Source organism: Chinchilla lanigera, unplaced genomic scaffold (genome assembly GCF_000276665.1).
Source record: "Chinchilla lanigera isolate Chin_1 unplaced genomic scaffold, ChiLan1.0 scaffold00031, whole genome shotgun sequence".
In the NCBI taxonomy this organism is placed as follows: domain Eukaryota; kingdom Metazoa; phylum Chordata; class Mammalia; order Rodentia; family Chinchillidae; genus Chinchilla; species Chinchilla lanigera.
In genome coordinates, this window is record NW_004955432.1 from 21,749,746 (window position 1) to 21,772,445 (window position 22,700).

General features: G+C 37.6%; 1 protein-coding gene across 4 annotated transcripts in view; it reads right to left on the bottom strand.

The window, feature by feature from the left end:
• Positions 1-1,951: 1,951 nt before the first annotated feature.
• Positions 1,952-22,700, bottom strand: part of Tfec (transcription factor EC) — a 61,503-nt gene continuing 40,754 nt past the window's right edge. For all 4 annotated transcript variants that reach the window (XM_005388113.2, XM_013516081.1, XM_013516082.1 and 1 more), the window contains 5 exons: positions 13,722-13,836; positions 11,582-11,638; positions 8,404-8,479; positions 3,525-3,672; positions 1,952-2,676 (listed from right to left, as the gene is read on the bottom strand). In XM_005388113.2, the coding sequence (XP_005388170.1) occupies positions 2,299-2,676; positions 3,525-3,672; positions 8,404-8,479; positions 11,582-11,638; positions 13,722-13,836 (774 nt within the window). In that variant the 3' untranslated portion in view covers positions 1,952-2,298. The remainder of the gene's footprint in view (positions 2,677-3,524; positions 3,673-8,403; positions 8,480-11,581; positions 11,639-13,721; positions 13,837-22,700) is intronic.

Here is a 22,700-nt window from a genome sequence, read left to right on the forward strand (position 1 = left end):
TCTGAAGGAAGCAGCAAATATTAGTCTTTTCTCCAAATTTCTTATGTCCTAGCTCTACTACCCTGTACCAGGTCTGTACGGCAGCCTTAGATAGAATTAAAAGTCCTGCAGAATAATCACAGCAACAGTAATAATAGGTAAAATGAAAATAGAGAACATCTTCTATCTAGAATGGTGCATTTTCCGTGGGCCCCCTATGTATTCTTTCTCCATAATTTGCGAAGTTGAGTCAAATTATCAACTTAGTGGAATTTTGCCACATTGTTTAAAGTCTATAATGTCCTCTTGAAAAGTTATTGAGAAAATGTACCCAATTGCTGTATTTCAGATAGAATATTTCACATGAACGCATCTATCCATTTACAATGACAGTTTTAAAAGTTAATTTTTTTGTCAAACTACTAAATTATTTTAATTCTCCAAAATCTGAGCACACCTGGTAGCTAAACATGAGATGACCATTCTACCATAGGATTTAGAAGTTCTCCACTTCCACCACCATTTAAATCTCAGATTTTGGGACAACCTATTTTCTATGTAAGAACCACTTAGGACCCTCTCAAAAAATTCATCCCAAAGTTGAACATTTTTGAGAGGTTCCATCTCAGTCAAATCAGTAACATATTTTAATTTTTTAAAATCTACTACACAAAATATTTCATTTCTACAACATGTCGCCCTAGTTTTCAAGTCAGCTTTTTGCTGACTTTATCTTTCAGAACTCTTCAGCAGGCATCCTCTGTTGGGTGACCGAATCTTTCTCATGAGTGTCTCATGAAAATAACTCCCTAACTTCTCATTTAGATCATTTTGCTGATATTATTCTTCTCTATTACTTCCCTTTCACCCAGCTTCTGCCTTCAAGAGATAGGCTGAATTCTGCTTTTCTCCTAGACTTGCTCATTCATTTTCATTTTGGCTGTATTTAATCCACTTTATGCTTATGCCTATACTCCAATTCTACATGTTTTCTACCCTTTTTTGTTGTTTCTCATGTGGGAAGCACACCCCTGCTGAGAAGTAAACTCGTGTCTTTCTCATCTGTTCAATATTTTCAAAGCCCCACTGCAGTTCTAAGTATCCCTTCACAAGTACCAATTGTTTAGAAGATCATTTATTGAGGTCCAGCACACAGTAGCATGCCTGGTAACCCAATTCCCACACCAAAACAAGCTCAAAACATCTGAGCATTACAGACAAAAGTATTTGGAATAAATGGTGCTGCAAATCCTTAGGGGAATAGGTCTTTATCCTCCATTTAGAGCTGAACAGGACACAGTCTCTGTTATGGTTTTCAGTTGTCAATCCAATTTGCAACATTTTGTCAATTTAGAACAAAACTGTATTAATAACTGGTCTGTATCAAATATTGCATATAACAATAAATGTTAAAATACCTGACAAATTTTCCTAGCAGGGGAACTTTTTATATTTTATTTACTAAAAGTGATTACCCAACAGAATGTAATTTCTGATACTGATTAGATAATCAGAAGAATGAAACAAATCAAAGAATAAATATTGCCCATACTATATACTTGTGTCTGGGTATAGTTTTTGTGAAATGATAAATGTAGACCATTTTCTGGAAGAAATTATTCTTGCTTGTAATTCTGAATAAAATATAGAGATAAATATGCCAGGATGATTTTACAATTAGTATAACTAATCTGAATAAAGGAATTTGAATCCAATTTTAGTAACCAATGTTTTTATAAATTTTCTGTGTTCTATTGTAAATAAATCCTGTTTATGATAGATTCACATTTCAATTACAAATGACAGATAATCTATTTTTTAATTATTTCCTCTTTAAGACTTAAACTTTGGATATGTCCATCAGACAATGGAAAAAGGCAATGACCACCATATCTGCTGATCTTGATTCTTGAAAAACTCGTGTGGTAGGAGGTGAATAGCAGAATACAGACATGAGTGACAAAGAGAAACATATGGTTCAAGCAGCTTTATCTTACAGGGTGCTCCGCTATGAGCTATCACATGGTTTCATTAGAAACACCGATAGAGACACTTCATACGCTGCACCTCTGTCCAGAAAAACAAAATGTAGACATGGACTCTGTAGAAAAAGAGGAAAACATCAAACTTAGCCCTCCGTAACTCTTCAACACCATTTTTCTTCTTCCTGTGAGTTCTTCTGCTGCTTCTAATGAGCGTTTTGTGAACAACATAGTCTTGTAAGGGAAACGAAGCCAAAGCAATATATAAAACACAAAACGTAGTTGAGTGGCACCAGTACAGCACTGCTTCCTCGTTGACGAATGAGCCTTTGACACCTTATGATTCATCGCCATCCTCTGAGCTAACGCTGCTTCTCCTACTGCTGGATTTAGAAACTGCAGGGGAAGCAGCAGACAGCAGCGGATCTGTTCCAAACGGGGACACCGTGTCGTTCAGCAGCAAGCCTTCCAATCTTTGCTCCTCTTTCAGAGCAGCACTAAACGATAAATCTGTGAAGTGTGACAGGGGGTCAGAGAAGGCCATGGCTTGATCACAGAGCTTGGGGCTCGGCTCCCGGGAAAGAGTCAGCTGGCGGCAATAGTCTACCGAATTCTGCTCAGGAGTCTGCTGTTTGGTGCGGTGGGCACCTAAATCAACCGTGCCAAGGGAAGCCAGGGATGGCAGGCCGTGGGCACGAGCCTGAATTTCTAGTTCCTGCAATTTCAAACAACAATCATTAAATGATGCCTTGGAAAGCGGACATAACTTGAGAAAGTAAACCAGAAGTAGAACCAAAATCTTAACAGCAAAGTGAAGAGTAGTACAAATTATAAGTATTCTTTGCAGATAATAGAACTTGGTGTTGAGTGACTCAGAGAAAATTACCCATAGTTTTTAAAATTCTCTTCTAATTGTTCTGTAAAGGAATTCATGACATATTACAGTCCCATACTGGCTCAGACTACACGATAGCCATTTGGAAACAGTGGAAACTCTTCCATTTATTCTTCCCGATAATTTCTCACCATAATTCTGGGCCATTTCATGGAAACAGAGCAAATGCTCTACCCGGCTATGAGCATGCTCACATTAAAAACGAAAGTAATAAAAGCCCATACTTTCCTATTTTGTGTTGTTTGAACAGATGTGAAGTGACTTAATGTAAACTGGTATGATGTGCCTTCAGCAATGAAATCCATAGCAATATTACTCAAATGAAAGAGAATGAAGAATTTAGTGTCCAGTATCACCTAGACAAACAAATAGTCTACTTGATACGGGGGTTTCGGGGGCAAGATAGTATCGTGTGTATTTATGAAATGAGCTTTATTTTCTGCACTTTGTAACCAGTTCTCTTCATTCAGTTAAGTCATCCTGATCCTGAATTTTCAATCAAAACCTATCGAAACAACCCAACTAGTGAACTTTTAAAAGGCAGCAGAATTATTTTTCAGTAGAAAAATTAATCGTTACTAAGGAAAAAAGTTGCACCAATGAGCAAAACTAATGCTAAGTAAGTCATCCCTTGGCTCCCCTGGCCCTGGCAACGTTCTTATAAAAACCTGAATCCGGAGCAGAAGTCGCTTGTTAGCCTGCTCTAACGCCTTCTGCCTGTGCTCCAGCTCTCGGGCCCGCTGCCGCTCCTTCTGCAGCCACTTGATGTACTCCACCGACGCTTTCAAAATGGTGCCTTTGTTCCAGCGCGCATCGCTGTAGAATGGAGAGATAACCTCCTCACAATCGTGCGTGTCAGCAGAATTCATAAGGATGTACAAAATCTTTTACATTAATATGAAATAATGATTTACATGACTATTATTCACTCTTAGATATTATTGCTTCTGAATAGAAATTTTAATAGAATAGTTAAGAAGCCCTTATATAGTAAAATTAATCCCAGAATGAAAATAAGTGTCAAAAGAAAGTAATAAAGTGACTTTTTGTGAGAGAGCTAAATGCAATATCATGATTCTACCATTACAGTTTTTATATTTTTACTGAAAATTGCTTTTATTATTAACTCCAAGATTAAAATCTATGTGCCGTATTTCTGCATTAATGAACTAGGAAATGTACATTACTGATGACTTAGGCCTAAATTTTTAAATATTATTTCAAATGTATCAATCCTTAGACCTACTTCCTAATAAAGTTGCTTTTGTTTCTAAGAAAAAAAAAATAAATTCCTGAATGGTGATCCTGAATGACTGTAAAACACATCAGTTTGGTAGCATCGCTTTGACCAACTCTTCTACACAAACAGCACCAATAGTTTAAAAAAAAAAGCTGGATGTGGATATTTATTTAAAATAAGTCTAAGGTAGGCAACGACAATTAAAACAAAACTGGATAACCTTTTAGGTTATAGCACACAAAAATATTTTACTACACCACTTGATACAGAAGAAATTATAGAGATGGAATTGTGGAACAGGCTACTGAATCTAATATCTAAAAATACACATGAAAGAATGTTTGTTGTATGAGAACTGTCAGTCTGTGTTGAAAATAAGTCCAAACTGATAACTAAACATTAGTAAGAGTGGTTAAATAACCTGGTAGAAATTTCAAATTAGAGTCATGAGATGTGTTGAATACAGCATAGAGTAAACATGTAGGGGAATTATATATTTTCCAAATTATAATTTTAGTTTACATTGATCTATGTAAAATATATTACATATATATATATTTATATGTTTGGTTTTGTGGTCTACAGAGAATATATTGAACTTAAAATGCATTTATTAAGTGTTATAAGTAGGAAATCAGAACTTATGAAATATCTGATCTGAATGTCTCATTGGAAGCGCAGGTCAGCTAACAAGGTCAGTAACGGCACCAAACTAAAAGAGTGCCCATTCTCCTACGTCCAGGAAAAATGTTGATTAGGTTCTGGGAAAGACACATGCTACTAACATGCACAGAACCACCGTTCATGTTTTTGTTAGGTTTGAAAATGCTTTATCAGTTTTCTAGGCCTGAAGTGGCTCTTGGTCTTACTGTGCTCACAGGGACGTGTCTCACGTTGGGATGGGTATGAAAGCACCTACGACAGAGACGTAGCGGCCTTGCAAGCTAAGATTAAGCAGCAGCAGTAGCCTTATGGACTCTTGACTTTGTTTCGTTTCTCTCTCTTTTTTTGTTTGTTTGTTTGTTTTTCTCCGGTACCGGGAACCGAACTCACGACCTTGCGCTTGCCAGGCAGGCGCTTTGCCGCTGCCCAGCCCCTCGTTTCTCCTCGTGAGAGAAAAACCTGAAGTAGGAGGACTGAGATGAAAAGGATAACCCAGCCAGTTTCGAAGTTTAGAGTACTGTTCACTTGGATCTAAAACAGACCTTCACAAGAGTTACAGAAAACACGTAACATCTTCCCTCTCTCCTGATGCCATTTGTACTAAGTTTTCAAAAATTCAGTCTATTTCAAAACCATCCAAAAATATGAGATTGTCTTCTTGGAATATTTTAGGGGTTTTTTCATATATTAGGCAGATTTTCCCTCTCTCCCAAGATAATTTCCAGGAACTTAGCATTAACAATATTAAAAAATAATATGATGTTACTCTATAAACACTGAAAACTCACAAACTCATGGCTGAGGAAAGGATGTGGATATTGGCCTTTCATTCTCTGTAAAATAATTCTCTTTAAAGGAGGGGCCGGTTACCAGTTTAACTGAATTTAGGCTCAAAGCCAGTAAGAGCAATGTGTAAATTGCAGTAGACGTGCCAACAGGTAAAACTGTGGAAAATGCATAGCTTGTTGTCATCTTTACCATATGCCCATTCAAACACCTTACCTTTTCAATTAAAAAATGTAGAAAACAATATCTAAACTATAACTAGCTCAACCTACCTTTGTTCTTTATTTTCCTTTCTAAATCCCCCATATTGACCTGTAAAGATGTACAGATTTCTGTTTTTGAAATGTTTTTGAAAAATAAAAATGTCAGCTTCAATGAATTCAGCGTATTCAGCTATTAGCTTTGACTTCTTGCCCCAAAGTCTGTTCAATCATGAACTGGAAAGGTCCTCAGAGTTGAACCGCTCCACGGTTCCTACCACTCGCCCCAGAACATATGGTGTTTATAAGGTAAACGTGGGTTGCCTCGCTCAGTTCAGTGCTTTGTCTGCAAACCTGTGCCTTTCTTCCCTGTTCAAACGCATCTGTCATAAGAAGCATGTTTTATACTGTAATTCTGTGCGTTCTTAGCCCCTAAAACTGCAACAAAGTTTTCATGAGGTATGAATATTCTCCTGTGTGTAATATGCAATACTCTGATATCTTCAGTGCTACCCATTGTTGTTTAAAAATGCTGAATCTGTTCCATTGGGTTGGTTTCATGATCCATTTGGTTGATTTCATGATCCATTAATGGCACATAATTTGAAAAACTTCATAGTAGAAGGTTTTATAAGCTGATGTGTATTTTATTATTTTTTAAAGAACTGTTCTCAGTCATTTTAATGGTTGTAAAAGCCACTCAACATATTAATCTGAAATTTCTTATAAGTCCAACTGAAATCTTATCTGATCATTCTTAATTTTCAGGTCCACTTTTCATTAGTTTCACCATTGCATAATATAGCGATGCTATTTCTTCCTCTTCCTGCGTTCAAACTGAAACTTGCCTTTGTTCTATTATCCCCATATACTTTTCCTAGTATTTTTTTCCTGAATCTTTTAGATTATCCACGGTAGCATCTAAAAATTTGACAAGCGAATGCAGAATAATGCTATACAATAGATGTTTAAATTTTAGGTCAGTGCACCTAGACCCTACTTCTTAGGTCAAGTCTGTTTTAAGATGCTAATTCTAGGCTCCACCATGGTATTCTTGTTGCTGAACCCTGAGGGACACTGCAGTAGCAAGCACGATCACACCCACCAAGAATAAAATATATCAGCATGCAATTAATATTTAGACATTCGGAACATCACACTTCAGTAACTTTCTCTACCTATGTTCTGCAGATTGATGTACATATAGATGTACTTAACATCTAATTAATATATTTCCAACAGATGGTAATAAACGGGATTTGCCCATATATAACACGATAGAGCTCCAACAAGTAAAAGCCCTCCTTTCTGAGATCCATGCAGAAGAAAAACTGAACAAGAATGTGCACGGTGAAGCTTCTCTGATTATGCTTTTTCAGATATGATTCTGTGATAAGCTGATTTTCCATATTCTACACCAGGAGTGGCCAAACGGTAGCCCATAGTCTATTGCTGTCAATAAACTGGATACAGTCGTGCTGCTTCGCTACACATTGTCTGGCTGCTTTTGGGGTTAAATAACTGTAACAGAGACGGTTTGGGCCACGAAGCTGGGACAGCTGCACTCTGGCTGTTTACAGGAAAAGTTTGTCGTTGCCTGTACCCGACAATGACTTAAGCTAGAAAGGTACGTTTAGATAATCAAAGCTTCTATAAAAATGTACAGTAATACAACCCCTCATTAAATCCTTATCATTTGTATTTTCATATACACTGTTGATTTTATATTTCTAAAAATCCATTTTATAGGGAAGGTTTGTATTATGTTCAGTGAATGAAGAGTCCTCCGCTTAGATACTTTAAAAGATTTGAATGATGACTAAAAGAGCTGAAGCCAGGACTGAGCTACTCAGATTTTCCATCCTGCACCCTTCTGCCATCCTGTGCTAGGTGCTCTTACCATATGCTTATGAGGATGTTACACTCTGTTCTATCACATATTACTTAATTGTCTAAGTTAATCAGAACAGCTGGATTTAGGGGAAAAGCATTCTCAATTCTCATTAAACATTATTGTTGGATAATGAACAGTTGCCAGTATTTGGAGAGATCTTTCCCAAATCCTTAATAATGTCACAGCCCATGTTTTCATGTTTTGGTATAAATATTCAGCACTCTAAGTGGACACTGTGATTAATTAACTAGTTCCTGAGATTTACAGCCTCAAAGCGCTTGACTGTGTGTATTTGCCACAAAAACCTGATTGACATCAATTCATAATCCTATTTATTACATATTTGTAATTCTCCAGAATTTGGGGAGCACTGAAAATTCGACAGCTCTATTTTCAAGTTCACATAATCTTAGATTGCAGGAAATATCACAATCACAACTGAAGGATCCCAGTTAACATTATAAATAGCTGTTGGCAGTACCGCTAAATTTCCCTATGTTGTTACTATAAAATAAACCCACTACGAATTGAAGAGAAATTACTTACTTATTTTCTGTGCTCGGAGGAACAACTCTAGGAATAGCCTTGATGCTTGCTTACTATTGCCCTGGGACAGATCTTTCCAGTGAGACCAACAATAGACTTATCTTTGTCATGAGCCACTTAGGTTCCTAATCATTGGCTGCTTCCTTCCCTCTTCCCTCCCACCCATTTTTGGGGGTATTGAAACCGTAACGTTATTACAGAAATGACTTTGAACTCACGGATCATTAGACTTTGGAATAAGAGTGCCAAGCTCCTTGATTCGGTAATTAATATTATACCTTCTTCTTCTTTCAACTATTAGAGAAGAAATATTATTGATTACTCTCATTAAATTTCAGTTCAGCTTTTGTCAGCTATAAACTTTCTTAATAGTCTTTTAAACCAATGCACAAAAATATTTCCATTTAGTAAAAAAAAAAAGAATTCCTTAATTATAAAATAACAATTAAAAAGTATGTTTGTGTTAGTCAGCTTTGCAATGCTAGCAAAATACCTGAGACAATCAGCTTAAAGGAGGAAAGGTTTATTTAGGCTTAAGGTTTTAGAGGTTTCGGTCCATGGTTAGCTTGCTTTTCAGCCCTTAGCAAGAAATGTCCCTGTGAAGGACATGGTGGGGGAAAGCTACAGGGAAGGAGGGAGAGACAGAGAGATGGAGACAGAGACAGAGATGGAGACAGAGGCAGACACAGTGATGCAGAGAGGAGCAGGCCTGGCACAAGATATGGAAACTGTAGTCCCTGAGTTCATGCTGCCATGACTCACACCCTTCAACTGGACCTCATCTAAGTTTCTGCCACCTCCCAAAAATTCCATAGAAGTATGAATTTATCAATGATGAAATAAGAGTCTTCACGATTGAAAAGCCACATGTCTGAAAGCCTGAGTGCACTGGGGGACATTTTAGATCTAAACCATAACAATGTTACTCTAAAAACAAAAATTGCAATATTAAAATTATGACTATGTGAGTTACAATACTTAAAAATATTTTGTCTCAGTCTCAAAACAACGTTCTCCATTCTTTTGATTGCTACACTTACACTGATAAATACATGTGCAGGTGTACATATATAGCATGTTTATTCTGTTTGTCGTTTCATACAGCTATACTTTGTCAGTCCATCAGGACTATAACATTTTAAGATCATACCGCATGCTTTACTCTTTCATGTGTTCTCCTCCGTGTTTAGCACATTACAGGTGTTGTGCCCAATTATACACTACCACCTTGAGGGAAGGTGTCGCCCCTTCCTCACTTTTGTATCTCCAGAGAGTTTGGTCTACACAGGCGGTGCTAAATAAATGTATGTTGATTAGACTATCTGCTTATCTTTCTGGTTTAAAGTTTTCAATAATCTATAGATTAGCAGTTTTTAAACTTTGGCATGTTTCAGACACACAGGGAAGGACTGTTAAATAGATCTATACTTCACATTGGGGCTGGGGATTTAGCTCAGCGGCACAGAGCCTGCCCGGCAAGCATAAGGTTGTGAGTTCGAATCCTCGTACCAGAAAAAAATAAATAAATAAAAAATCTATATCCCACATCTAGAGATTCTGATTTTAGCACATCTGCGGTGATGGTTAGTCATAAGCCTTTCTGACAAACGCCCAGGTGATTCTGACCCTCTGTGTACAGGCTCGATGGTTTGAGAAATGCTGAAGAAGGTTCTTATGTAGACCCTGTCCTTGCTGTACACTCATACATTCACACCACAGCACTTTCATGTATGTAGTAAGTACTCAGTGAGTGTCAGGTGTCTGACATACTGCCTTGTCTCCCAAGAGAGAATCACGGCCCCAGGCTTGCTCACAGGAAGGCAGGAAGACACTAAAGGGCAGGTATTTGCAGAAATGTGTATGCAGCCTAAGCGTACAGGCCGAGGTGTTCACACTCACGTATGAGGCCACTGGCAGCACAGACTGGAATAGACACTGAGGAGAGAAAGAGAGTAATCTGCAAGCCGAGAGTGGCACTGCCCTGCCCTGACATTCCCACCCAGAAGCCGGGCAACCTGAGGACTCTAAATTCACTACTAACCTTGTGAAGTCTTCTAAGAAGGACGGGCCATATGTAATTTAGCACGGTTTAGTTTAATTTATACCTCTTACATATTTATCCATCCAGTAAGTGGGACCTGCTTTGTACTTCTGCATGCTCTCACAAGATCTATGTTTTCAAAAACTTCTAAATTCATTATACTTAACACTTATGATAGCTTTTCATGTTGATTTTTCCCTCAAAAGGGAGATCATTTAGCAAGACAATCCAGATTAGACAACACTTCAGTTAAGGTACATACCAGACACCTACAATACCCTACAATAGATGACTTATTGTCTAAGCTGCAAGCAGAGGAAAGAAGGGGAAAGACAGCAAGAATTAGCAGATTTACAGCGATCATCCCTCAAGGTGCACCAATTCCTTCCACCAACCATGAGCTCTCCCCAGTCACAGGCAACTTGTCCAAAATCTGGACCAAAGTTTTCTGCTCCATGATTGAGGTCTATGGAAGTCAAATCATTTCCCCGAGGCCTGTTAGAAACCCGTGTGTCCTCCCCGCCTCAGGACCACCCAGTCAGCCAGCACTCATCACTCTGCGAGGTGCGTTATGCAAAGGCACTGCAGTCACAGCTACATTCAGAGTCAGTTTCTGCTCATGGCAGGCAGGAAGTTACTGATTCATTCAGGAGGTTGACATTTTATTTATTTTGCTTCTGTTTTACTCTTCCCCCAGTTTTTGATTTGGCTTTTAGAACAAAGACCCTGCTTTCTCAGTCAGTCACACTCTCCTGAGAGAGTCACACACTTAAGACCCAACCAAGCACTCTAAAGGCCAGCCCTGCTGCTAATTACTTCACATTTCCCATCTCAGGTGACCTGTTATCAGAGTCGAACTGACCCAGAGGCAAGCATGGCAAGCCTTTTTCCCAGAGGTGGAATTCCACATCACAACACGGGAAACGCCTTTCAGATAAAGTATCACTAGGAGGGGAGGAGCAAACTGACACAGAAGAGCGAGAGCCTGGGCTTGTGTCTCTGACTGTTACAATGGCACGCTATTAACATGACTTCTCAAGTCACTTTTTCTCTTTACAGCTTTGAATCACTGGCTCACAGCGCAGTTCAGGTGTCACCACATGCACTCATCTCGGTCAAACGCAGCCTCCTGGAGGACCAGTGGTCAAGGAGAGACGCTTTGCTTTGTGGAAGATATATACCTGTCTTTGTGATGCTGAACATTCCCATGGGTTGCGGTTTCCAAAACGGCTTGCGCTAGCAGCTTGGGCCATCTCTAAGTACTTATGGCGCGATAATAAGAGACCATAACATTTCATCTCGGTGCATTCCCTGCTGTACTGGTTTCATTTGGAAAAACAGAAAAATATACTCACTGAGATTGTGATTGTCCTTTTTCTGCCTCTCTTTTGCCAACGCTCTGGTGTCGGTTTCTGATCAGAAGAAAAATAATTGAAACAGTGCTTAGTTTTACTCTAAGAAAATTTCCAGGCAAAATGATTCAGAAGTGCTAGGTGAAAATACAAGATCACTTGCTCCAAAATGGTGCAATAATGGTTTTCATGCAAATATTTGGAAATTTGGAACGAGAAACTCTTTAGTAAAAGGCAATGGCAAAGCCTTTAGACTCTGGGGTAGGAAAAACTGGATTTGTTTTCTGGCTATTCAGGTAGTAGCTGTGATCAATTACCAGATTTCTCTGTCTCAGGCTGTCCATCTGTAAAATGAATATAAAATACCCACCTGATTGTCACTGTGATGATTATAAAAGAGGCGTGACACACAGAAAGTATTAAATTATTCAGTCATTGCCATTGTTATTTTCAGACTTTTGAGATTCAGAAAGAAATTATTCTGACCTAAAATCTTCATAAATAGTTATGATTTCCACACCCCATGAGTTGGAACTAACTACATTTCATAGGTATTCCCATCAAGTAATGCCCCCCTCCCTCCCACCTGCTACACCGCCTTTGTGCTAAGTGGTTGAGTTTGGGCTCATCAACTGTTACGGCGGCCGAGACCCCTCATCTCCTGGCGTCCATACCCTCGGCAGTTCTTTCCAAAAAGGAATGAGGCTGAGCCATGAAATGAACACCCTGTTGTGGAAACGAGGACTGTGGCTTCCAGGGTAAGGTCACAGTGGGGATTTTCAGCTTCCACTTTGGTACCTCTTGGTTGAACAGTTTTCATATCTTCAGGACACGTAAATGACACGGAGAGGCCCTCACAGTTCAGAACCAAGGCCGCTGGTCCACAAGCAGCACTAATTCGCAAGAACTGTGGAGGAGCCACCTTGGGAGCGTGTTCTCCAGCCACCTGCGGAGTGTCAGCCTGTGCACATCTGCCTGGCATCTGGACAAAAGCCCTCCGAGAAACTCAATATCGGAACAAATTTGCTAGGACCTCTCTGGGCTCCTGATAGAGACCGGAGGAGATCATAAATGTTTCTCTCAGGAGAGTATGTTTTGGAGTTAACTTGTGATTGTATACAAAAGGTAATTACGACAGAGTTCTTAGAATTTGTAGTTTTAAAAATAGGTAATAAAGTAATACATGGTATTTAAATGTATTTATTTAAAACTACAGCCATGAGTTCTAATCCAGAGGCCATACTTTCACCACATACATATTTTGAGTTAGCGAGCTCCGTGAATGGCATGCACTGTATTTTCTTAAAATGTTACTATTAACTAGCAGTTTTTCAGCTATGACCTAAAAACTTGTCATAAAAATTTCAAATGCGTTTTATTTTATTCTTATAAAAGATCTGACACTGGAGTAGTAAATCAGGAACTCATGAATTCATGTTGTACTCTAATCAACTGTGTGACTTTGGCAAAATAGTTCTTCAAACCACTGAAGAATTTGACAAAACTTTGATAATTCCTTTGATTTGTAATAATTTTGAAATGAATTATTGAAAACCGAGTTTATTTTGCTCAACTGAGGGTTAATCCAAGTCTATCATGAAATCAGTGAAACAATTTTATCTATTTGTGGTTTCTAGATTGACCAGTTTTTATTTGTTTGTTTGTTTGTTTGTTTTTGTTTTTTTTTTTGGTACGAGGAATCCAACTCAGGACCTTGCACTTGCCAGGCAGGCGCTTATGCCACTGAGCTATATTCCCGGCAAAAAAAAAATTTTAAAAGGAAAAACTATAAACTTTTCTTTACATCTAATCCTATAAAGAATAATTTTCCTAATTAATTGTCACTCTGCAACCATAGTAATATCTGATAGAAAAATGGACTTATGCAAAGTAAAGCTATGTTTATGTATCTCTCTGAAGACTATATGTGTCCTTCTTAAAACAATGAATCAATTCAGTCAAACTGCAAGTTATATTAACCCACCATCTAGTTATCATGAAAAAGTGATAGATTTGTTTTCTGAAATTCTCCCTTCATTTTGATAATATTTTTTAAAACATTCTGTCCACCTTAATACTTATCACTTATATCTTAGGTAGTTGCTAAAAATTTTAAAAGGTAAAACTACAACAGCAACATTACCTGTAATTTCTTTTTTCATTGGTAGACTAATTGGACAGGAAGCACTTGTAAGCCCCATGTTAACTGGTGAAATTTCCTGCTCACCACTGTATACATCCAAAATACTTCCTGATAACTGGAGGGGAAAAAGGAAGAAAAGATCAGTTAAACCTTCTACTCACATAATATCTTTACTTGCAGGAATTAAATTTATCATCTTGTCAGTAATAATAATGATAATGTATAGCATTTTAATTTTAAACGAGATGAGTATGCATTGACTACTTCTAATTACACTACACAATGCTTGTGAATAAGGTAGTCTGAGAAAAGCTATTTGTATTTAACTAAAAAGAGAAATCACTATTTGCATGAAGGAAAATTCTGATTAATGTTTACAAAATTATGGGAGTCTGAACCAGCATATGACATGGTTATAAATGAATACAATGAACAGTATTTCTTTCAGACAAAATCAATGCACATCTTAGCAAAGCTGGAGAAGTTCCTGCATACCACAAATTAAATATAGTGGTCAAACACCTGGAAGCCTCAATGCTACCAGCAACTCACAGTCAGGAATCGTTTTACACTGTTGAGAAACTCTCCTTCCTGGAAGGCACACTTTTTCTTCATTGCTCAGTTAGTATTCTAGATTATTATAAATATTTCAGCCGGTAACCAAAAGTGCTCTAAAACTACTTTGCCTCTAGTGCATAGGGGATAGTGACACTGCGATCCTTGAGCTGCTTCTTGGAAACAGTTTTCCAGAAAAGCTAAAGTATTTCATACACAATTCAAAATTGCACCAACTGATGGTCCAAAACGTGCTTATTGATTTGGTCTCCCAAGAAAAACATTTAAATAATGTTCAAATGTCAAATTATCCATCACATTACAAGCTGCATTTAAGATGTAGGATTGGAAATATTAAAATATTTCCATTCTACATAACTTTATTCCATTTCTGGGCAGCTACCCAAAAGCTCAATAAGAAGTAACTGTATTCCTGTCCTCAAGGCCTGGGAACAATACAGATAATCAAGTATAACAGTAACAAGATTATCATGGAGAACCTAATTCCACATTCCTATGTTTTGTAAAACTCCAATTCAGCGTGAGAATTTTTTGATACTACAAAATTCAACTGGAAATAAGTAAGAAAAAACTCAAGATCAAAATCAGTGTCTGGGGTAATAAACCATTACTGTTCATGCAATACATGTCATATATTTCAAAAGAAAAATTAAAAGACAGTTGAAATCAGCTAGTGAATAATTATATGAACAGATAAATACAAGCATTTTATTCTGCAAATGATACAATAATATATATTTCACATACTGTTTCCTTATCATTAACTCTGTTAGGACTCTTCACAATTATTTTATACAGACTCATTTTCTTCTAAAATATGTTTTTATTCTATGGACCTTGGGCATTATATAAACCAAATAATGATTCCATTTCAATATTCTCATGTGCAAAATGGGGACAAAGTTGACCAGTTTGGTAGGATGATGTGTAAGAGTAGCAGATTAAAAAATAGGAGGAAACCCGGAGAGCAGACCTGAGTCATTTAACTACATTTTTAAAAGTACGAATTTTCCAAGATCATTTTCTGAAAAAGCCTGTTGGGTAAGGGCTGAGGCATCACCAGCCTGAATTGTACATTTCTACCGCGCCTTTGAGAAATATAATGGATGCTCTGAACAAAAAGGCGGGGAGTGGGGGGGGAGGAACTCGCGAAAGGGCATCTTTCCTCTGAAGAGTTGAATTCAGATGGATTTCAGTGCAGAAGTGGCAAACTTTGGAAATGTTGAAGAAGAAAAAGAGCTACAGTCCATACACACCGCAACAATAAAGTGAGGGGTTCCTCACTAGAGCACCTCTCTGGGTCAGTGTTACCTGGTCTGACTACTCAGTGCGTTATTCCTTATAAATGGGGCAGGTATTCTGATAATGAATCTAATACTGCTTAACAATAGCTATATTATATCTTTTCCTGACCTTGGTTATTGTCTAATTTATGCCCTAAAGCACAATGATTAATATCCTATTTAATTTTATGCCGTAGATACGAGTCCATTTCATGTAAATGGCTAATCACATTTTGAATATCATTAAACTGTTGGGTTTCAATTTCAAAGCATGTAATATACTTCATGTAATCTACAGTGCCTTTTCTCCATTAAAACATGTAAGAGTACAATGTGAGCACAAATTTACCAATTCTGTATACATACAAAAGAGCTTACAATACAAATGTATATCTGCCTTTGTTAGAGGTCTAAATTTTTTAGGTAGTAAAGTATACATCTTTATTTTATACAATATTAGGCAACAGGATAGGTAGTTTTTGAAGATTTATTCTAATTAAAAAGCAGATTGCTTTCTCAGTAAGACAAAAACCTTTCACATGACAATAGATGAACACATTACCACTAACAACAAATTTTTTTTTTTTTTGCTTTTTCTCCGGTACCAGGAACCGAACTCACGACCTTGCGCTTGCCAGGCAGGCGCTTTTGCCGCTGAGCTAAATCCCCAGCCCCACAAATTTTAAAGCTATGAAGTGAAGAATATATCATAAAATCTTTTCCACAAATAAAGAATACATCTCTTAAACTGCACTTCTCTGTGGTAGAAAAATGAATTCCTTCTCTGAAAAACTGCTTTGAGATGAGGGGTGACTGACAGTGGTTTCCTGGCATCTAGATTTTCTCCCCATTTGCACCACGGAGGTGAGAAAGACTGAATGCGTTGTATCCATCTTTTCCGCATGCATCCTTCCATCCACAGCAGCCAAAACTTTCTGAAGAAAATGAGCTCACAAGGGTACAACATCTGAGGCAAGCGACTATTTCAAAAGTAAAAAATGCGCAACATCAGAAAAAATAACAAAAGCAAAACAGTAAATGAAACCAAGTTTCTTAAATTAGCCTAAAAAGGGGAGGTATTTGTAGTAATTTTATTGACAGTAAGTAAATATAACAATGACAAAACTGACCAACAGTGACAAGAACAGGAGATATGAAAAATAAAATATGTGGAGAAAAATACTGTAGAACAAAACAATAGCATAATGAATGTATTGATAAAAGAGTAAAATAATTAGTAAAATAAAATAACAGATTAAAATAATCTCCCAAAAGAGTGAAAAAAAGGCTAAGAAATAGGACATATAAAAGGAAACTTAATCAATGTGGAGGATAGATTAAATGATAAAAGTAAAATACAGATTAGTCTTAGAAGCACAGAAAATAAAATTGGAAGGAAAAAAAAAATTTAAATAATGAAGTTAAATTACCAAGAACTAACACTAAATAAATGGCTATAGTATTTTCTTATGTTATCTTATTGTGTTATCTCATTCTTATTTTATCTTGTGTTAGTTATTTTAGTTTGATTTAAAAGTCAGGGACTTTAGAATGTGAAAGAAAAAAGATAGGAACAGACTCTCGGACATATTACCCTGAAATTTAGGAATACATAATACGAGAAAATAGCAAAGACTAAATGCAGGGGAAAAGTTTTTTACAAGGAAAAGAATCGAGCCTGGCCTGGTGTTACAGCCCTACAATTCCAGCACGTGGGAGGCTGGAGCGGGAGGAGCCCCATGAGTTACATACAGGCCAGTCTGGGCTACATTTGAAGTTCGAGACCAGCATCAACTATATAGTGAGAGCCTGTCTGAAAGGGAAAAAAAAAAGATTCCAATTAATATAAGATTTTTCAATAGCACAATTAAATATGAGGGAAACATCTACAAAAAAATTAAGAAAAGGGGCTGAGGATTTAGCTCAGCAGCACAGCGCCTGCCTGGCAAGCGCAAGGGTGTGAGTTCGATTCCCAGTACCAGAAAAAAACAAAAAGAAAAAGAAAATTAAGGAAAAACTGCAATTAACAGCATCAGAATGAAAAAGATAGGAACAAACAGCACAGGAGGCAAAGTCTTGGGCACTAAAAACTAAAAAAATACAGCTGAAAGATTTCATTTTATTTTTATTTTATTTTATTTTATCCCATTTTACTTTATTTTTGCAGTACTGGGCCGTAAGTCCAGGGCCTTTGCGCTACCCCCTGACCCCCGGCCGCTTCTTTTCTTAGCACAAGCTTGGGCTTCACGCAGTTCCCAGTCACCAGGGAGTGGTTGCAGGTCCGCGCTACAGCTTCTATCCTGTCGTCTCCTTCCCTGGACCTCCCTCCCCCGCAGGCTCCCGGCCCCTTTTCAGACTTGTCGCCATGATTGGTCTTAGCGCGTGTTATGGCATACGGTGCTCGCATTAATTGGGGTTATCAGGCTCATGTACAGGGCACATCTTTCTTCTCTTATTTTCCCTTCCCCTCCTCCTCACCCCTTGTCCTAGTCCTTTGGACCACTTCTCTACTGCAAGAGATCCCTCCCCTTGTCCCTTTCCATCAAGTTTTTGTTATTTTATTTGTATCACTCCTCACTCAGATGAGATACCACGCCCTACCTAAGCTTGTGTGTCTGATTTATTTCACTCAATATTATATTTTCCAAGTGCATCCACTTTCCGACAAAGGTCTCGAATTTGTCGTTCCTTACAGCCAAGTGGTATTCCATTATAAATAGACACCACATTTTCCTCATCCAGTTGTGTACTGATGGGTATACAGGCTGCTTCCGGGATTCAGCTACTACCGATTGTGCTGCTATAAACACCGGTATGCAAGTACAGCTGTAATATGATGACTTAAGCTCTTTGGGGAAGACGCCTAGCAGGGAGATGGGTGGTCATATGGAACTTTTAATTTCAGTTCTTTGAGAAATCTCCTCCTGATTTCCATAATAGTTGTACTAGTTTACATTCCCCAAGTGAGAAAGCGGTGATGGCTGCACATTGAAAGGTACTGACTTAGGTACTTTCCGTCATTGCTGAGACGGCAGACCTGACACCCAAAGTTAAAGGAAAGGTTTGCAGAGCTCACAGTCTGTAGTGGTTTCCATTCATAGTTGGCCAGCTCCAAGGCAGGGTGGAATGGCAGAGGAGAAACAGTTCATGGAAAGTGGAAGGCAGCAAACAGCAAGGTAGTAAAGAAGCAGCAAGCAGCAGCAGCAGCCTTTTCTGTTCCTTATATTCTGTCCAGACCACGGGCCCTCAGGACAGGCAGCACTCACACCCAGGGTGGGCCTTCCCGTTACCCACTCAGAACTGTGCCAACCAGTGAGTGGACTAATTTAGTTAGCTCACACTCTTAATCCCAGCGTCTCACACACTACGTCCATCCACCCCTGAAAAGCCCCACCTGTGACTGCAGGAGGCTTTGGGGGACATCTAGACACAAACCATAACATGTAATCATTAAGTACATGTGGAAAAATGGCGAGTTTCAATTTTGTATATTTTGCCACAATAAAATAAAGACGAGCTAAGTGAAATTTATTGACACACGACTGTAACTCCAGTACTCTGAAAGCCTGAGGTAGGAGGATTGTAAACTCAAACTCAGTCTGGGCAAGTTAGCAAATTATAGAACCTGTCTCAAAATTTAAAACAAAAAAATCAAAAGGGTTGGAATATGCAGCTCCATTCAGAAGTCTAGGGTTCAATCCCTGCTATTGAAAATTTTAAAAAGATGAGATACTGCGGCAATTTGCTTGTGATTGTGAGTGCTTAAGCAAACTGCACACATTTTTAGGAAAATATTATGTAGTAGAACTGACTGAAGTGGTGTAACGTTTTGAATAGTCTTATGATTACTGAAGAAATAAAAATAAGCTAGACATTTCACAAGCAAAATATCTTCACCAGATAGATTTGTTGAGAAAAGTGTCACATCCTCAGGAACCATATTATGTCACTTTTGCACAAATACTTCCAAACAAAGGGGATAGAAATGTGAACCAACACAACAAGACTGAAACTATACAAAGATTTTACAGAAAAGGGAAATTATGGGCCCATATAACTCAGAACTCCACTAGAATATAAATGAAATGATTTTCTGTAACCAAGTTGGGGTTTCCAAAAAGGAATTTTTTGATATTTAAAGAGAAAAAAAAAGTTATATCATATACTGTATATATGTACGTGTATATCTATACATATCTATGTGCGTGTGTATAGTAGTAATACCTTGATTCATGAGTACGTCTGTTCGTAAAAATTCTGCTCACAAACTGACGCATTTGGCAAAATTTTGCGTCCATCTGAGAAGTCTGCTCCGGGTGATGAACACAGCCATGGCCATCTTCCCCCCACAAATACAAATGCGGCCATCTTCCCCAGAATCATGGAATGGATTGAGTTTCTGGCCGGGCGTGGTGGCGCACCCCTGTAATCTCAGCACTGGGGAGGCTGAGGCAGGAGGATTGTTGTGAGTTCGAGGCCAGCCTAGGCTACAAAGTGAGCTCAACGCTAGCCTGAACTGCATAAAAAGACCCTGTCTCAAAAAGCAAAAAAAAAAAAAAAAGTTTCTGAACCGAGATACCTCTCTACGTATCCAGAAATTTGACAAAGACTAATTCTATTATGATAAAACTTAGTCTATTAGGAAGAGATTTCCCTCCACTTGATAAAAAGCATACATATACTACTACAGTAGATGTAATCATAATTGGGAAAATTTTAGAATTACATCCTCAGAGATCATTACCTTTCACATTCAGTGTGGTATTTAAAATTTTAGCCAAGGAAATAAGATAAGAGAAAAACAGTGGTATGTACGTTTACAGAATCAAACCTACTTCTCCATGTAAGATATATAAAGAGAAAATACAAAAGTTACAAAATGCTACATATTTAAGCATTATATACTTTACATACACAAAGCATTATATTAAAGCATTATATACCTCACATACACAAAGTTTAAAACAACTTAAATAAAAGCAAGTTTGTTTACTTTTCCTTGCCCCAAGCGTGGTAGGATAGCAAAGCAGAGAAAGGACCAACACTATCAAGTGCGATACAGTGTAAGAGTTTTTTAAAAGGAGGAAAGTTGGCTGGGGGTGTAGTTTAATAGCAGAAAGGCTTTTGATCCTCAGCAACCTCCCCCCAAAAAGAAGTAAAAGATGTAACTGGAGGCATCTTTAGAGTTCCACATAGAGTTAATTGAATTTTAGTTGGTATTTATATGAAAATAATTTCATCTACAATTGTATGTTTCACAGACTTTTTTGGGAAATTCTTAAGGACCAAGCATCCAATGAGCCGTTTGCTTACTGTCAAGACACCAATCACGTGCACGTTGTAGCATGTTTTAGCAGAATCCTGTCTTCCCTTAATAGAAGTGACTAATATTACCATACCACAATCTTACATCCGGAAGGAACGACCATGAAACTTCCATTGAAATCAATGAGAAATGGAAATTTTCTATAACCCTAGGAAAAGATAACTTTGCCTATATTTAAAATCAGGACTGCCCCTATGGGAAAATAAAATCTGGACCCCAAATTATTGTAGAGGGATCTAAATAAACTATGAATATGTGCACATACCCATTTACCATCGTCAGGATGAATATAGTAAAGTACAACAAAAATAATCTGACCCAAATTCTACATATGCTTCGGCTACTGTCTTGGCCCCATTCCTCTCCACATATTATATGCAATCTGTCACACCACTATGACTTTTTTAAAGAATAATTTCTCAGTTTAGCTTTTCTTCTCCGTTCTTATATGTCAAGATCCACCACTCTCTATGCCTAAATTATGTTTCTCTATCTAGTAACCCTTCATCTTCTCAATTAATTCCATCTGCTCTTCTCAGACCAACATATTTTAAAAATAGAAATTCCTTAAGGTGTCTCTCAACTCAAGAATCCAAAATCTTTCCAGTTGTATTCATATATCAAACCTATATTTCTGTGTCTACCTTTTACAATGCTGTCATATGACCTCTTTTCAGCCACCCAACATTATTTCACACTACTCCATGCTGTGAGAGATTTCTCATCAGCACATACACACATCCAGTGCTCAAGGGTTCCAACAATAGATCTGATTTGATCCCAGTAATGGGTAGCAGGGCATCGGACTACAAGGAATCTGTGAATTCACATTTGAGCTTTTGAAAAAAGATAATAGAACACAACTAATATCATAACATATGTATGTTTCATAATAACTGAAACAGGGGCTGGGGTTTTAGCTCAGCGGCACAGCGCCTGCCTGGCAAGCACAAGGTCGTGAGTTCAATTGCCAGTACCAAAAAACAAACAAACAAAAAAATAATAATAACTGAAACAGCAGTATCACAAGTAATCATTATAACAACTTTTGAGAGTATTATAATTACTATTTTACATATAAGACAATCATGGCCAAGAGAAATTAATATCACAGTAATATGCTTTATAAATAAATAAGGGTTTGGATTCAAACCCAACTTTTCTAACAGAGCAATTGAGTTTTTACTACTTATATTAATGTGTGGAAGGCTTCTTGCCTAAAATATATTTAATCTTAAATGTTTTGAATATGCAAGAAGCTGGAACTTATTGGACTATATTTTCCCTATTTTATATTTTCCTACTGTTACTTTCTGCACTTTACCCTGTCAGTAATTATCAAACTCAAACTTCCTTGCTAAGCCTCAATTTAGATCCTAAGTCAGTGATGGCGAACCTGTCAGAACTTTCGGCGATACAAACAGTCCACTGGGGCACGTGTACCATAGATTTACCACCACCCCACCCCCCGGTCTAGGCCCTTGACAACTCTCTTCCCCATGGCAGTCTAGTTATCTTTTCTTTGTCTAAATTCTATAAATCTAAGCAAACTCAGCTGTAAATTTTTCACTTTATTTTCTATTTGCTGTTTTATTATTTATATTCTCTCTGCAAGACAGAAGGTATCACTGTATATACTGAACATCTTCTTGAAAATAAATCATTTATGTAAATCCTGAGAATTTTCTGAAAATATTTATGTGTATATACATATATAATCTCCCTGATAATCTCATTGCAAATACAAATATAGTTAACAAAACCTTATATATATTATACTTTCTGAAAATCATA